The sequence below is a fragment of the Tiliqua scincoides genome, chromosome 5 (assembly GCF_035046505.1).
Source record: "Tiliqua scincoides isolate rTilSci1 chromosome 5, rTilSci1.hap2, whole genome shotgun sequence".
In the NCBI taxonomy this organism is placed as follows: domain Eukaryota; kingdom Metazoa; phylum Chordata; class Lepidosauria; order Squamata; family Scincidae; genus Tiliqua; species Tiliqua scincoides.
This window is the reverse complement of record NC_089825.1, coordinates 50,722,930-50,740,467: the sequence shown is the minus strand read 5'-3', so window position 1 is coordinate 50,740,467 and position 17,538 is coordinate 50,722,930. Positions and strand designations below refer to the sequence as shown.

General features: G+C 44.8%; 1 protein-coding gene across 1 annotated transcript in view; it reads right to left on the bottom strand.

Moving 5' to 3' along the window:
* Positions 1-621: 621 nt before the first annotated feature.
* The window catches only part of FYCO1 (FYVE and coiled-coil domain autophagy adaptor 1), a 58,874-nt gene continuing 41,957 nt past the window's right edge, over positions 622-17,538 (bottom strand). Inside the window, exons 15-18 of the mRNA XM_066627619.1 lie at positions 7,938-8,033; positions 6,052-6,262; positions 3,880-3,989; positions 622-2,238 (exon numbers count right to left, since the gene is read on the bottom strand). Of these exons, the coding sequence (XP_066483716.1) occupies positions 2,163-2,238; positions 3,880-3,989; positions 6,052-6,262; positions 7,938-8,033 (493 nt within the window). The 3' untranslated portion in view covers positions 622-2,162. The remainder of the gene's footprint in view (positions 2,239-3,879; positions 3,990-6,051; positions 6,263-7,937; positions 8,034-17,538) is intronic.

Here is a 17,538-nt window from a genome sequence, read left to right as displayed (position 1 = left end):
CCCCATGCCTGTGCTATTGTCCATGCATGAGTGGCCCTGGCCCCAGAAAGGCTTCATTTGGAGCCATAAAGTGATGAGGACAGGAGGGAGGGCCAATTTCGTGGCATCTGCTGCATGCCTCCAGTTTCACCTCAGTGGAGATGGCAGAAAACCACCACTCTGCTCCGGGGGGGGGGGCAGTGTATTCCCCCACCCCAGCTTAGGTATGCCACTGCTCCCCCAAAACACCCCTCCCTGTCCTATTCCACCATCCCCCCGCCTCCCCACACCTGGTGTTAAGACTTACCTGGTTGGTGGGTGCTGGAACCAAGGGTCCATTTCAACCAATTCAGGCAGAGCAGCACATGAATTCATTCCCTTTCATTAACATTCTGAAATGAATTGTGGTACGTGGAATGGGCCTCTCTGTACATCTCCAGGATCTTTAGCTTTGGAATACTGAACATGAGAATCTGCCTTACAGTGAATGATACCACCTGTCCTTCTAACTCAGTACTGTTTTTTTCTGAGTGCCACAGAACAAATAACCCTTTCATTTTTAAAAATAAAGATGAACAGATCACTTGCAACAAAACATTAAAAGCACAGACAAAAAAATAGGCAGCCATCTTCTTCCACCAAATTGTTTATATTTAAAATCATACAACTGAAGTACAATATTTGACAGTAACCCTTCATATTAATTAGAATCAAAAACACCTTTACAAAATGGGCATTCTATTAAAAAAATGTAGCAAAATAGATTAGAAAACCACAATATAGGGTGGAATTCTGTTCAAAATCCATTTTATATTGCACAGTTCACAGCAAATGGTATTTCAGTTTTCAACATTAAATTCTTATTGCTCAATTCAAAAACAGAATGAACTCCTAGCACTTGGGAGTTCTTGCACCCTATGCCATTCAATGCTCCAATGAAATAGCAAATGCACAATTTGTAGGACATGGCTTCTGTAGTGTTTTTTAAAACACATTTTCTTCTTGGCCAGAATTATTCATTTGGGACTATACCCAATTTTGGGGGGAGGGAGTTCTTCTGCATATTTGGGGGGTTTAGAAGTAAGGGCTTAATTTTATTTGTGCTACACTGACAGCTACATTTACATCCTCACACATAAATGCATCACATGGAAAGAAATCACACTGAAGTAAATGAGGCTGGCTTCCACAGAAGGTTTTTGGGGTTCAAGTACAATGACGCCCAATTCAACATTACTAAATTGGTTATAGTGTACCCTGGTAGCAGGGAAAAATTCTAAAGCACATGGAGCAAGTCTCTGAGGGATCAGTGCTGCCTCTTTAGGCAAGTCTGGAAATCCAGACATGCTCAGGGGCATGCTGCTAGTTCCTCGTCATGTGAGTACACTATCTCCATTTAATAATGTTTGGAGTTTTAGTTTTACTTTTCCCAGCCTTCAAGCTGTGCAACTTCCTTTTCAATAGGGAAACAGGTCAGCTTCCTCATCAAGGTGCAATTCAAGCATACTTTATAAAGTCTCCAAGTTAGCTAAACAGGAGGTTGACCCAGAGCCAATTTCATGTGTACTGTGCAAACACACAGCAACACAAGGGATTTGGTTTCTTTAAAAATATTTAGGGAGAGCCACCCACAGCTTGCCCAATCGACATCTTGCTACACGTCAGATATGCATTCATCCATCCATGGTGAATGCATCAATGGTAAAATGCTTTGCAGAACAAAATTTTTTATTTCATCCCTTTTGCACCTTTTTTTTAAAATGAGAAGTAAAAGCAACAACACTTTAAAATATTGCTACATACACATCCAACCTAGACTGACTAGGATTAGAAATCCAAGCACATATTCTATTTCTTAGCCCTTTATAAAAATCTGGATTGTGAACCGTTTTTTTTTACATCAAATGCAGCATTGCATAGCTTTTTGTGTGTGTTTTGGTTTAAATAAACAACATGGCTTTTGGCATATAGTCCAGAATAGTTAGTGTTCCTATGAAAGATATATTGTTCTTTATCATTGCATCTACATATTAGATGCGGTTTTAGGATTATTGCATAGCTCCCAAGAGGGCTTCAAACACATCAGTGTTTTTAGTGCTTGTATATTTATAAATAACAATTTTTTTTAAAAAATATATAATTTGCAAAATGACACAGTATATAAATATTACACGTGTGTAAAGCTATGGGAAATCGCTTCCATCATAGATCACTGGGCGTTGAACGCTTAAGTGGTAAAATACTTTTTTCGAGATAAACCTGTAGGGAAAGCAACAGAAAAAAATTAAGTGAGCTTAAACCACAAAAAAGAAAAATCCTGAATCCAGAAAAACTGAAATGGGTACAAGTCTCAAAATCAACAGGATTTTAATTGCTGTTAAATTGCCCCATTGCTATTAAGTGCAATTCATTTCTATGAATTGGTACTTAACTAAAAATCTTAATCATATTTATTCAGAAGTAAGTTACTTTGACAAAAGGGACTCATTTCAAAGTAAGTGTGTTTAGGGATGCAACCTTGAACAAACTTGCCTGGGAACAGGTCCCACTGAATGCCATAGGACCTATTAGTCATGCATAGGATTGCAAAGGAAGAGAGCCACATTCTTCAGCATTTAAAGACAAAACTTTCCTACCTTTTAATTATAATCATTGTGGCTGTGTTACAAGTTTAAGGGCGCAATCCAGCCCTTCACTTGGGCTGGTGCAAGTCCCTTGTGCCAGCCCAGGATGGTTGCAAATGTGTCCTCGGGAGGAAGCCAGGCCAGAGGAGCGCCAGCCTGTGGAGGCTGACACAAGTCTCTGTGACAGCTTCCTCCACGAGCCTTGTGTCGGCCCGGCTGGGCCGACGCAAGGCTCTGGGGTGGGTGGGAGGGAGGCGTTCCTGGACGGGGGGAGGGTGGGTAGTGGGCAGCCCTGGGGATGGGCGGGTGGGGAGCAAGAGGTGGGGCTGGGATATGGCAGATGCCGGATTCCAACCCCCGTTCCCAGGGAGAACAGAGCGGCTTCAAGCCACTCCGCTGTCCTCAGACTTGTGCCACCTGAGGAGGTGGCGTACGTCCGAGGAGACCCATTGGGCCAAAGGCACCTTACCCCTCCCTCCCACTGCCTAGCCCTACTGTTGACTCACTCATGCTGGCAAATGGTGGCCTGGCCGCTGGTCCATTTATGTGGCCACCAGTAATTGCGCCAATGGCCTCGCAGTGCTGGCTGGTAATGTCAGAGTGCTTGACAACATTACTTGACTTCCAGCAGGCACCTCCGTCTGGCTCCCAGCAGCTCTGCTGGCAGAACGCATGTTACGCCAGAAGAGAATTTATGTAGGACAGGGCTGGAAATCTCTTTGTGAAATAAAAACAAAGTGCAATTAACTCTCTAGACTAGTGGCCTTCAACCTTTTTTGTGTTGCAACCCCAAAAAATCAATAACTGCAGTATGAGTCTGGGGATGCACCACCAATCCTGCCCTTTCCAGGCATCTGTTCTGCCCCCTTCACAGCCCACCCCGACTCCACCTGCCTTATTTCCCCCACCTCTTGCATCTTCACAAGAAACCTGTGAGGTAGCAGCCAAAGCAGGACTGGCCTTAGGAGCTGCAGGGCAAGACAGCAAGAAAAGGCTTTGCAGGATTATATCAAGAACTCAGTTTTGATAAGGCAATTCATTATTGGATTGGAGCCAAGCCCTTCTTGGATAGTTTGCTGTGACTCCCAAAATGAGGCTTCACAATTTCACTGGGGTCCCAACCCACAGGTTGAAGAACACTGCTCTAGATACAAGACTTTTGAGAGAACACAATGTGTGTGTGTGTGTGTTTAGCATCTATTTATAAATTGCAAAAAATTTTTTTACAAGCAGCAAAATTCCACCTATTTCTTTCCCCATATTCAGCAGCGCTTACCTAGAGAAGGTGTTATCAAATATAAGGATATAGATCCCAGCATTTCTGACTTTCACCTTTCCTTTGATTGTCTCCTTATGAGAGTTGCAGCGGGTCATAGGAATAAGAACCTGTAAAAAACAAGCCAGAGCAAAGTTTAAAATAGATTCTGCTTGGAGGAACCTTGCCTCTTATCAACCACACAAATGTATTTTACAAAGCACACTTTTAGCAGTATATTAAATTCACTGCTTACATTGACCAATTGCAGTACCTTAGGGCGCAATCCAAACCTGCACTGGAGCAGGCAAGCCAAGAGGCTTGCGCTGCATCCAACGCAGGTTCGTTGGGTGCAGTGGCTCAGCCACGGGCAAGGGGAAGCTCTTCTCCTTACCCCTGGGAAAGGGCTGTGCGCCCCTATGGGTCTCCTTGGACCTGCGCCACCTCTGGAGGTGGCGCAAGTCCAAGGAGAGCAGAGTGGCCAGAAGCCGCTCCGTTCTCTCCAGGGATGGGGGTTGGGATCTGGCATAACCGCTGGGTCCCAGCCCCGCACCCGGCTCCCTGCGCACCCGCCCCAAGGGCTGCCCATCCCCCTCCCTCCCCCCACCCAGAAACGCCCCCTCCAGCCCCCTTCCCCCATGCCTACCTTTGCAGCTTGCGTCAGCATGAGAGCGCTGACACAAGCGGCGGCGTGGGAGCCGCTGCGGAGGTTTCTGCCTCCGCGCGTCGGCGCATCTGAATGCGCCGATGCGGCTCCCACCCACGGAGGCGCAAACATGCTTTATGGCATGTTTGCGATCCTCCAGTGCCTCCTATGCCAGCATAACTGCCAGTTAGGATTGCGCCCTTAGTAAATAAACTTTCCTGAAAAGGATTGCTGACAAGTGGTGGTCACTGGTTTGGACTCTTGCACATGGAGCAACTTCTAAGGAAAAGCTGAACTGGGGAACTGGGTGGCCAAACTTTTAAGGAAGTTTGATTGAAAATGAGCCTATGGTTTCTATACAAAGGATAGAACCTCTTCTTACACTAGCCAAAGTTAACTGGGATCTTTTGTGTACCTACAGCACATTGTGTTTCATAATGTGTGACTATCTCTGGCCGTACACGTCTGTACTGCAGCGAGTCATGGACTCTTTGCTCACAACAGGAGAGGAAACTGAACACTTTCCACATGTGCTGCCTCCGGCGCATTCTCGGCATCACCTGGCAGGACAAAGATCCTAACAACACAGTCCTGGAACGTGCTGGAATCCCTAGCATGTATGCACTGCTGAAACAGAGACGCCTGCGTTGGCTCGGTCATGTCGTGAGAATGGATGATGGCCAGATCCCAAAGGATCTCCTCTATGGAGAACTCGTGCAAGGAAAGCGCCCTATAGGTAGACCACAGCTGCGATACAAGGACATCTGCAAGAGGGATCTGAAGGCCTTAGGAGTGGACCTCAACAAGTGGGAAACCCTGGCCTCTGAGCAGCCCGCTTGGAGGCAGGCTGTGCAGCATGGCCTTTCCCAGTTTGAAGAGAAACTTTGCCAACAGTCTGAGGCTAAGAGGCAAAGAAGGAAGGCCCATAGCTAGGGAGACAGACCAGGGACAGACTGCACTTGCTCCCAGTGTGGAAGGGATTGTCACTCCCGAATTGGCCTTTTCAGCCACACTAGATGATGTTCCAAAACCACCATTCAGAGCACGATACCATAGTCTTTCGCGACTGAAGGTTGCCAACTATCCCTGGCCTAGGAATTTCCCACTGGGATAACACACTTGATATTGGACAAACAATGTTGCCTACCTAATATTGAAACAATGCCAGTTTTGGTATTAGCAGTGCTGGAGCCAGGGTGTCTTGGGGGCCCTTAGGTCAGATCTAGTTCTGGCCCCATAAGGAAATGCAACTGCAGACGGAAAGGAAAGGACAAAGTAGCAATGGTACGAGTGATCTGGTGGGGCTGCTGCTTACACTGGAGGGGTTTCAAGGTTTGGATAGTTGGGCTCTGGGCCCCTGTGCACCCTCAGCCAGTGGTCAACCTCTGATACCTCTGATCAGCCTGGCTGACCTCTGATACCACCCGGCGTAATAATAAACAATAGTTTGCTCTTAACCAAATTACTTTGTTTCGCACATCATTAAATTCAATGCCAAAGCTAGCCCAGTGGAGGAGAACAAGCTTTTCATGAGGAGTTGGCCTTACTTTCCATTGATCCAGTGGGGTATCTTCTAGTTCTTGATACACCACACTGAATGAGATGCTTTTTGGGTCTGACGAAAAGATCCAACTTATTGTAAGACCAATCTCTTCCACAGTGATGGGTATAATGCTGTAAGTGCTTGACTTAATGAACAGCTCTCTGTTGGCTTCGCCAAACTTTAAGATCTCTTCCACAGTGAGAGGTATCTTCATCCTAAAGAAAAGGGGAAGGGAAGGAGGTAAATGTGACAAATTTGACTCATAAGAATGCACAGGAGCATAAGAAACAAGAACCATAAAAGCTCATTTCTTTTTTTGAGGAGCATCTCTGCATCGTACTAACTCACCCTTTCAGCCCACTTCATATGATACAAATTAGCAGGTTGACTTCTTATTTTCACAGTGGGTTCCCTACAGTATGAAAGGAAAACTGAACAACTTTCAAAGGAGAACGCAGGCCACCTCCACGTGCAACGTAGTACATGCATAGGTGGTTTGTGTACTCCTTAGGGATCCTGTAGGATGTATGCTCAGGGAGCTCAGCTATTATGGGACTCACTGCGAAACCATGTAGTAGATTCACTAATTTTATAAGTTTGTGGTGGCCCTAAGTCACCTGCTGTTGCCCTTTAAGGTGCAGTAACAAAGACTTGCATTCAGGATGACCAGATACAATGGAGGACATGATGCCTGTACCTTTACCATTGTATGGAAGAGGGAATTTTGGCAGGTGCAGCTCAACATGGAAGGGTTTTAAAAGCTGCACCTGCCAAAATTCTTTCTTCTATGCAACGGTTAAAGGTCAGGGTTGTGTCCTCCATTGTATCTGGTCACCCTGTTTGCATTTATTAATCATATTTTTATCTCCTCTTTCCTTCAGAGACATTAGAGTGCTACAGATGGGGTTGTTCCAAGCTCCCCTCAAAACAACCTTGTTGTTGTGAGCTGTAAATCTTACAGGTTACAACTCTAGAGTGTGTGTGAAATAGCAACTGTTCCAAGATCTGTGTCTTGACTGAGCAAGGATGTGAAGCCAGCTTTCCTTGGTTCAAGCCTAACAATATTTCTAGTGTGCTACACTCTTTCTCATGAAAGAGTCCTCCCTTCATCTGCCTATTACTGACTTTCACAAAGAGGTATTAACTGAGATCCAGAGGCCTTATTTCCACACACAGAAATTAATTTCTACTTTTGAAGCAGATAATGGCTTCACGCCTGCAAGAATCTCACACTAAGAAAGTCAGTCCACACTAAGAGAATTGCTTCTCAGCCTCTTTCACATAGCTCAGTGTGCAAGGCTTACACATTCTCCATGCATGGAGCTGGTACTTTCCTGTTGGAGGTATAGATATCCACCATACACCTTTAAGCTATGGTATTCCTAAGGACACATGAAGTTCAGTTGAACTACAATTACAGCAAAATAAATTTGATTCTCACTCTAAGAATCTCTTCTAAAAGGCCTTTAGGTCCAAGGGTCATGTCACACTTTTGGTTTGCTCTGTTTCACCTGTAAGATTTACAGCTCATCATGTCAACAGTTAAGTGAACTGGTAACGCTTCAGTTCTAGCACCTGACAAAGTTCAGTCCCTTTATGGTTTTATCATTTTGCTTGCCACTTTACAAAGTGGGCAAAAGAAAAAGTTAATTTTGTTTCATTTGCCAAATATTAAGCATTGTAAGAAGTGAGATAATTGGGTTCACCAGCTCTGTGTTATCTTAACAGATTTCTGTCCTGCTTCTCACAAATCAAGTTTTGCTTTCAATTACATGCAAACAACATCCTCAAAAGGCCCAGCTGAGGCATGTTCACATAAGGGTAGGACACAAATGCAGGCTCAGTTCTTTAAAGATTAACAGTCTTGCTTGTTGTAAGGGGTTTACTTACATCAGCTCTCCTGACTTCAGCAAGCATATCTCTGCGTCTTGACCTATCTGCAGTTCATCAGACTCATCATAGGTCGAGGAATTATAGGTGCTGTTTCTGGGGCAGAGAGAAGAAGAGAAAATCACTGAAGATTATTTATTAAAGATATTCAAATTCCACCTCTCTTACACCATGAAAATCTAGCTTGAAAATACTGTAATCAGTTCAAATAAATACATTTTCCCCCTTCTCCTTTATTAGTAAATAAAAGTGTAGAAACAAAACCTATAACATAAAATCCACAAAGAGAGAATGAGAGAAGAAAAAATACATAATAAAAATGAAATAGATAATCCAGTGATTTTCAACATTTTTCATCTCATAGCACACTGACAAGGTGGTGAAATTGTCAAGGCATGCCATCAGTTTTGTCAAGGCACACTGCATGGCTGGCAGAGAGCTCACGTTCCCCAATGTCCCTATTAATAAATGACCCTCCCCCCAAATCAGTGGCACACCTGCTGAACATTTGTGGCACACCAGTGTGCCATCGAAAACGACTGAATTAAGCAATCTATTCACAACTCTCTTAAAAAGGCTTCCAAATGCCCCAAATATATCTAAATGAATATCTATATGGCATATTTTAAGATACTGATCAGCTCAAAAGGTCTTCAATCCACTGAGTAATGATAGGAAGGCACTTCCAGTGTTGTAAGTCTTTTAGCTACACTAAGGGCACAAAGGTCAATATCCGCTGTTCTGCACTTATCCTCCATGAAATAGGATAGTTCAAAAAAAATTAAGTATTGACAAATATTGGCATTTGCAGAGTTAACAATACAGAGTTATATGACTGATAATGTCTTCCCAAACAGATCACCATGCAAGACCTCATCACATGTTTAAGTGATGCTCCAGCAGAAAACAAACATAAAAACAGTACAAAATCAAATAAGAAATTAACAGCAGCAGATCATATCAGCAACACACCTTTCAGTCAGGAATCCAAGTTCCCATAGCCCTTATAGAAGAGACGTGACTTAGCAAAAGCTAAGCAGTAACAAAACTAGGTGGGGCTCCCTAGAGAAGGTATTTCATACCAGAAGTTGTACCTGTTTTCCATTCATATTTACTCCTCCAAAATACATGGAGACACTATGTATTCTTACAGATTTAATTCAATATCATGGATTTTCTAGACCCATGTGGACACCACTTAGCAGAAGGTACATAAGAACATAAGAAGAGCCCTGCTGGATCAGGCCCAAGGCCCTTCTAGCCCAGCTTCCTGTATCTCACAGCAGCCCAGCAGATGCCTCAGGGAGCATACAAGACAACAAGATACTTGTATCCTGCTGCCACTCCCCTGCACCTGGTCTTCTATTTACCCTTGCACCCCCCAATGAAGACGCCAGACTGCGGCTTGGGTTTCACTTGGGCCACTTTATTAAACACAAGTGATGAATTTTTAAAACATGAGACTTACTAACACAGTGTCACTCCCTTGCCAGTCTGGGGTAGGCAAAAAACTGCCATCCATAGCCAATTGGGATGACAAAAAAAATTTCCAGCTGGCCCTCGTGATGAATAACCAGCTAATCTTAGACTGTATATACCCATCATGGCTTGTAACCTGTGATGGAGTTTTTCTCCAGAAATCTGTCCAACCCCCTTTTAAAGACATCTAGGCCAGACCCCATCACCACATCCTGTGGCAAGGGGTTCCACAGACTAATTACACACTGGGTAAAGAAATATTTTTTTTGTCTGTTCTAACTGTTCCTGCACTCAATTTTAGCCAACGTCCCCTACTTCTGGAGTTGTGTGAGAGGAAAAAGAGCATCCCTCTATCCACTCTATCCATCCCCTGCATAATTTTGTATGACTCAATCATGCCTCCCTCCTCCGGTGCCTCTTTTCTAGACTAAAAAGCCTCAAATGTAGTAGCTTGATCTTTTCCAGGCCTTGCTCTGACAGACCTTGTGATCCATCAGTGCAAGGGCCCGAGCTGTTTGGAAGAGCAGCCGTTGTGATGGCATGTGGGTTGGCTGCTGACTTACTTAGCCCCTACTGGAGTGGATAGGCTGGTGGTGGGAATGTTCTAGGGGTGGATTGGATTGGCTGGGCTGGAGTGTGTCAGGCCATGGACAGATCTCTGTGGCAAAAGTGAGGCCGAAATACTATGCCCTTGGCTCAGGTTTGACACCACCCCATTGTACCTACTCAGATTTATGCCAGCAACAGAACTGGTGTAGATCTATCAGGAACCAGGGAAAAGCAGAGTAGGCGCCTTTCTGTTACTATCTGATCCCTGGCTGGCTCATAGCATGCAGTGAAGGCTGGACTGGCCCTGGATAGAACTGGACCCTTAGAATTCTTAAAGAGAGGCAGATAAAAGAAACACAATTTTATTAGCTAGACTATAGGAATGATGTGTTTCTCAGATGAGATCCTATTTACAGCGGATAACAAACTTGGATTTTTTTCTCCTTGAAAAACAGGGTTGTAAATGAATCCTGAACAAGCACAATCAAGACAGTAAGACTAAGTCAACCTTAACTGAATTGTGCAGAAAGTCAAGATTCACCTTCTTTGCACTCAACCAATAGTCTCCACTCTCAAGGGAGTTTACAAATGAAATAGGTGTGGGGGGAAAACAGACTATTACAAAGTATTATTATTGGCATTTACAAACTGGAAACAGAGGAGAAAGGAAACAGATGAACTGACCCTTAGTAAGTGAGAAGTGAATCCAGTTGATGCCTGTGTCATGGTTCCAATATAATGCCACAGATTCAGCTATTCAACAAGGCTCCCATTCACTTGAAACATAGTTGCCTGATCACCCCCCATGACCTGGTTGAATCAGACATGCTTACAAAAACACAGACGTCATTTGAGTGAATGGACTAATTTAGCTCTGTCTGCCAATGTTAGTTATGACACTAGTGATCATTTATCTTAAACTTGCATCTGATTGACACCGATACAGCTTCTCTGTTGCAACACAAATTTTCCCCCCTCTGTAAATACGGCTAAAGCAAAGCACTGCAAAACAAAACAAGAGCTTTTTAGTTTTATGGTTCAGGAGTTGGCCTTAGACCTGGAAGATCCAGGCTCAAATCCCCGCTCATCCATGAAACTTCCTGGGTGACCTTGCGCCCGTCACTATCTCTCAGCCTTGCCTACCTCACAGGGTTGTTGTGAGGACAAAAGGAGGGGAGGAACAATGTAGACCACCCTGAGCTCCTTGGAGGAAGGTTGTGATAAAAATGTGAAAAACAAATAAAAACAATCAGTTTCAACGGATTTGATTTAAAACATGTCAGCTGTAGCGTCACTAGATGGCAGTGAACCACTTACCAAGGAGTTTCTATCCTATGGCCAGAGTCAGCCTAAGATCTCCTGGGTGGCGTATCAAAGGGTGGCCCCGATCTTACAAGATGAGGTATCAAGTTTTACTCCTCCCACTCCCTGGACAGAACAGAGAGAGGGACAGAACGGAAGTGCAGGTGTGGAGGAGAGGAGAGCTAGAGCTTGTTCCTAATGTGCAAATAGGATAGATGCTCATTTCCAGACAGCAAACACAGAATAGAGCACTACAGCCACCTGTGGCTCCTCAGGGCATTTCCATCAGGTGCCCCCAAGTGCTTGAGGATGTGTGTCTTCCCATCAAACTTTGGTCACTACAGCAAACATCAGTCTAACACCCATAGGTCTAACACCTACAGTACCACAGAAAGCATACCTCAGCCCAACACAACTTAAAGTACTGCTAGCTTTGCCCACAATTTGCATGCGTACTAAATGCACTTTCATCAAAGTCATGAATGAAGAAACATTGAACATCTCAGCTTCCTGGATTTACCAAGACATAGAAGTAACGTTCTGTAAGACAGTCAAAACCTGGATACTGTTCAAAACAAACTACAGGTATGCGTCACTTAATTTGGGGATACATTTGGCAAACCCCGTCATTAAGCGCATTGGTTATTGTCTGAAAGCCCCCAGAATGCCTTGCGGCAAGGCAGGCAGGAAGGCAGCTAGCTGGTTGCAGAAGTGTGTGAAGTTTTCCTTTGCACTTTTGCAGCCACCTAGCTGCCTTCCTGGTTCAATTGGTTAACCACCATTTTGCGTTTCACTTGTGCAACCACCTCCTACTGCCTTCCTTTCTGCCTTGTGAGACTTCCTGAGGCTTTGCTTGCATTTATAAATCAGGATTGGTGTCAGGCTGTGCTGGGCTCTGGAGCACCATCCCTCAAGGCAATGGTTTCCAAACTTTTTCAACTGGCAGCTCCCTTGACTTACTGGGCCACTGGCCATGATTCCCCAGTAGGGCTACAATCCTATACATTATCTAGTGTGGTGGTTTTTTTTGCAAGGATTCTACGGTTTCCCTACCTGTTTCTGTGGCTCTTAGGGGAGCCACAGTTCCCAGTTTGAGAACCACTGCATTAGGGCTACAATGCTGAGGTGTAGGGGTCTCCAAACTTTTTGGCCAGAGGGCCGCATCAAATATCTGGCATGGTGTTGAGGGTCGGAAAAAAAAATTTAAATATAAAATTTATTTAAATAGAGATGGAACTTAGATGAGTGAATAAATGAATGAATGGGCTCATTCATTCAACCTCTCTGGCCCTTGAACACCCTCCAGACGCAACCCGAGCATAGTTCCAGTCATGTTTGGCCAAGTGGGCCAGAGGCTTTCAGGGGACAAGAGGCTGGCCGTGGGCTAGATAGAGGCTTGCCGCAGGCCGTATCTGACCCCAGGCCAGGGTTTGGAGACCCCTGCTGTAGTGTATAGGGTGGCGGGTTTTTTGTGAGGATTCAAAAGCTCCTCTGGCTGCTTTCGCGGCTTCCCAGGAAGCTATGGCTCACAGTTTGAGGACCACTACCTTGTCCCAAGGAACTCCTGATTTTCCCTCTCACCAGGCTTTCTTAACCTCTCTTGCTTCTACATCCATTTACCACTCTGAGCAGGCAGGGTGGAATAAAGAATGCATTCAAAAACCCAAAATGAAATGTGAAATGTGAAGATAGCTTGCAGAGTGAGCAGAGCCAACCTCCGCAATCCTGGGCATGGCTTCTCATTGTATTTAATGGGTCTTACAGCCCAATCCTAACCTGTGCTGGGAGGTCGATTGCCCTGCGCTATATCCAGCGCAGGTTTGAAGGTGAAGGGAGTGCAATTTCGAGTAACAAGACTTATGTCCCCTTACGCTGAGTAATGCCCTAGCCACCTCAATAATGCTACTTGGATCTATACCAGTAAAATCACTGGAGCAATTTCGAACAGCCAAGTGTTATGCAGGGCTGCTTGGGAAAGGGGTTAGGATCTGGCCTAAGTGCTGGAGGTTGGACCCATCCCCCTCACGGACCCGGTCTGCCCACTATCCTGCCTACTGCCCACCCTCCCCCAACCCGAAACACTCCCATCCCATCCTCCCCTGGGCTCCCCAGGCCAGCACAACCTTACCTGCTTGGGCTTGCGTGGAGGCTGGATATGGCCTTGCCAGTCAACTCTCCCGGAGAAACAAATGTTCCTTATGCCACGTTTGTGACAGTTGCAGGCCAGCACAGAGGACTTGTCCCAGCCTATCATAAGATTGATATTGCACTCTTACTACCACAAAAATGTGCATAGGATTGCAGCCTCACAGTTTTTGTCTTCCCTTTTTTGTGAGGAAAGAAACTGCACAAACTAGGCTTAAACATGGCTCATAGAAAGTCCTGGAACACACTGGAGGCTGCCTTTGTGGCTGAAAGAAAGCCATGCGCAGTGGAACGTATGAATCAGGCAACTGTAACTAAACATTATGGCAGAGGCAAAATGAATCTCCACTGCAAATGTTGATTGTGTATGGTATCTGTGTGGGACGAGTCAGTGAACATTTGTACCTCACTTCTAAAGATGTTATAATACCAGCTAACATTTGACAGTATATGATAGGGGGCAAGCAGCAGCAGTCAGTATTTCATTGCTGACATGCAGCAGCATGGAACAGTCAATATCTTTTGCTGCACCCTAATCAGATCATATGCATTCATACTGTGACTACTGATTCAGCTTTACAAAAATAAACGTTTCAAGACACTCCAGGTATCTAAATCCTCTTCAGTCACTGCATGCATGCAAAAGCAGAACTAGCTACAATCTCAAATGTCAAGCCAAATGAGCTGAAAACAGCAGGGGTGCGTGGAACATTATTTAGTCTATAGGTTTTTTGTATAACAAACAAAACCAAATATGTCTTACCACAGGAAAAGATAAAACACATCTTTCTGACACATATGCCTCTCTAAACAAAAGTAGGACACCACTGTGGTTTATCTCAGGCCTCTTTCTCACTGAAGTGGTAAACCTGTGCCCGGACTATAGCACATCAGACGGAAGGCAGGGGCTTACATAGCTGAATGCTCCCCCTTTATACAAAAGATGTTAAGTAACACACCGGGGAAAAGAACAAGCTAGAGCTGCTTTCCCCAATATGCTAATCGTTGATATGAAGGGAATTTTTTGGTATGGAGGATGTTGTTCAACCACGCGACCTATCTTTGGAAGAGCTGCACTCCAGACACAGGTTTTCCAACTCCGTGGGATGAAACCTTAGAAACAATGAACCACAAAGTGAATTCCCCCTCCCCCATCCCTAGAAGCTGGTTTTAGTTATTTTTCTTCTCCCCACCATGAACTTCACTGGGGCCAAAACTATGAAACTTGTTGAGACACCAAGGCTGCAATCCTACATAGAGTTACCTGGGAGAAGTTCAGCTTCTGAGTAGACATATATAGGATTGCACTGCAAACTTTATATGGATAAAGAGCCAATAAGAAATTATGTTGGAGGAAGAATTGACCAGTGATTTTCAATCACTGTGCCATGGTACACTGATGTGCCACAAATGGTTGGCAGGTGTGCTGCAGGAGTTTGGGGAGGGTCATTTATTAAAGGCCTTTGGGGGATGTGACCCCCTGCCAGCAGCATGGTGTGCCTTGTCAACTGTCAAAAATCTGATGGTGTGCCTTGACAATTTTAGCACCTTGTCAGTGTGAGATAAAAAAGGTTAAAAACTGCCGAATCAGACATTTCTAAGATAATACCGTTAATGTATGCATTAACACTGACCATTATGTTATAAGCCTGCTTGGAGGCAGGCTGTGCAGCATGGCCTTTCCCAGTTTGAAGAGACACTTGGCCAGCAGTCTGAGGCAAAGAGGCAAAGAAGGAAGGCCCATAGCCAGGGAGACAGACCAGGGACAGACTGCACTTGCTCCCGGTGTGGAAGGGATTGTCACTCCTGGATTGGCCTTTTCAGCCACACTAGACACTGTGCCAGAACCACCTTTCAGAGCGCGATACCATAGTCTTTCAAGACTGAAGGTTGCCAATATATATATGTTATAAGGAGGTGTCCTAGTGCTGAATTTTTGCATATGTTAATGTAGAAAGGTCAGGGAAGTTAGATAAATGCATGCATGCCAGGTGAATTGTCCACCACTTGGCTCCTGCTGTCCCATGTGAAGGAGCCACCTCCTTCAGGGTGACTGAAGAACCTCTGAAAGGATGAGGTGGAAGGCAGAATAGACTGCCAGATAACCTGACTTACTGTTGCAACAAAGACAGACCTGGCTTTTCTGTTGCCTGCTCTATGGTATAATTGTTATTAAAGCTCAAACTGCTTTGGGAAAAGTTTGCCTGAAAGAAGGCCTACAAATGAGTACAATCTACAAACATAAACTGTGTCATAAGTTAAAGTCCCATAGGCAGTGAAGGCCATGTGTGCAATGCAGGCTTTACTGCCCACCTCATGAACAGTATCTCTACGCTCTTGAGCGCAGGAACTGGGCCTAAGAGCACTTTCACATGAGGTGCCTGAAGTACTTTAAACTTCTGTCATGTCTATTTTCTCACAGGGCTCCTGTACATTTAACAACTGCATGATAGTGAATGTCAAGGAGTGAAATTTTCCCCATCACTCCCTCTCCAGTCTGCAAAAAGCATTGCCTGCGACCATTTTTACCTGCCATGCAGCTGTTGAAGGCACAAGAAAAAAAATGGCATCCTGTGTCTCCACTGCAGCTCTTTTTCCTCCAGTCCTGTGCACTGTGTTGTAGTGTATGGTCAATTGGGTAGTCTTCCCCTGCCCTCATTCTAAGTAAAGTTCCAAGTTCACTGACAGCACATCAGCACCATCATCATCCTGGAAATGGCAGCCATTTTTTCTGCTGAAAGACTTCATAACCAAAGCAAACAACTATGGAATTCAATGGTGTCACTAGGGGTGTGTGGACTGCACCAGGTAGCATCATGGGGATGACACCAAAATGACTGTTTACCAATCAAGCCCCCCCAACAGCCTGCTTGGCTCCGCATCATCTCCTGCGCCATATGACATAAGCGCTCGCAGCATGGCTGGCTTCCTCACTGGTTAGTGCCACAGCATGCCTTCCCAGAGGCTACTTAATACTTATGTGGCCCGGTGAAAGGCAAAAGAGGAGAAGTCTAGGTCAGGGCACAACTCATAACAGCACCCCATGAAGAGACCACCATTGGTCTGAAATATTGCTTGGCCTTTTGCATCCTTTATTTCAGTGTTTCTCAAACCATGGGTTGGGACCCACTAGGTGGGTCGTGAGCCAATTTCAGGTGGGTCCCCATTCATTTCAATATTTTATTTTTAATATATTAGAATTTATGCTACTATGGTATGGGACTGCATTTGGGGAAATGTTCCAGACCTGTACTTTTAACAAGCTACAATATATTTTATTTTAACAATGGTAGTAAATGGGACTTACTCCTGGGTCAGTGTGGGAAACATGCAGCCTAGGATTGTTAAAAATTTTCCTGCTTGATGATGTCACTTCCAGTCATGACATCACTTCTGGTGGGTCCTGACAGATTCTGACAGATAAAAAGTGGGTCCTGGTGCTAAATGTGTGAGAACCACTACTTTATTTAGTTTTAATATTTGACATTATGTAAGTAACCTTGAGTACCTTGGCAGAGCCACAAGGTTACCCACCAAAAGGAACCTGATAATGTTATCTTTAAGTGCTGTAAATAGCTGACACTGTGGAATATTCACATCTGGTATTTGTTTCTGTATATGACAATTTAATGATATTCATAGGACTACCAGAAGCTGCCTTACACTGAATCAGGCAATTGGTTCATCTAGCTCCTTATTACTGACAGACTGGTAATGGCTCCCCAGGGTTTCAGAGAGGAACTTTCTTCTGCCCTACCTGGAGAAGCCAAGAATTGAACCAGGGACTTTCTGCATGCAAAACGTATGCTCTACCACTGAGCCTCCCACCCCAGGCAGAAGTGGGGTACCAGAGAAGTAAGTGTAGTTCCTTGGCTAGAACTTGACTTGACGCTCACCTACTCATCTGTCCCTCTTCTCCTTTTTGGTCTTTTATTCCCATTACCTAACCAAGATGTGGCAAGTTGGTGCTGGAGGAATCTTTCCCTTTTGACTCACTCCTCCACCAGTAAAGCTGGCACTGGTTAGTAGGCAGAGTAGTATTCCAGTTGCCTGAACAACCCAGGCCCAATATGAGTGCCCTGCTCCCTGCTAGACCTATATTGGGGCCAGTCCAAATGGTCTTGTT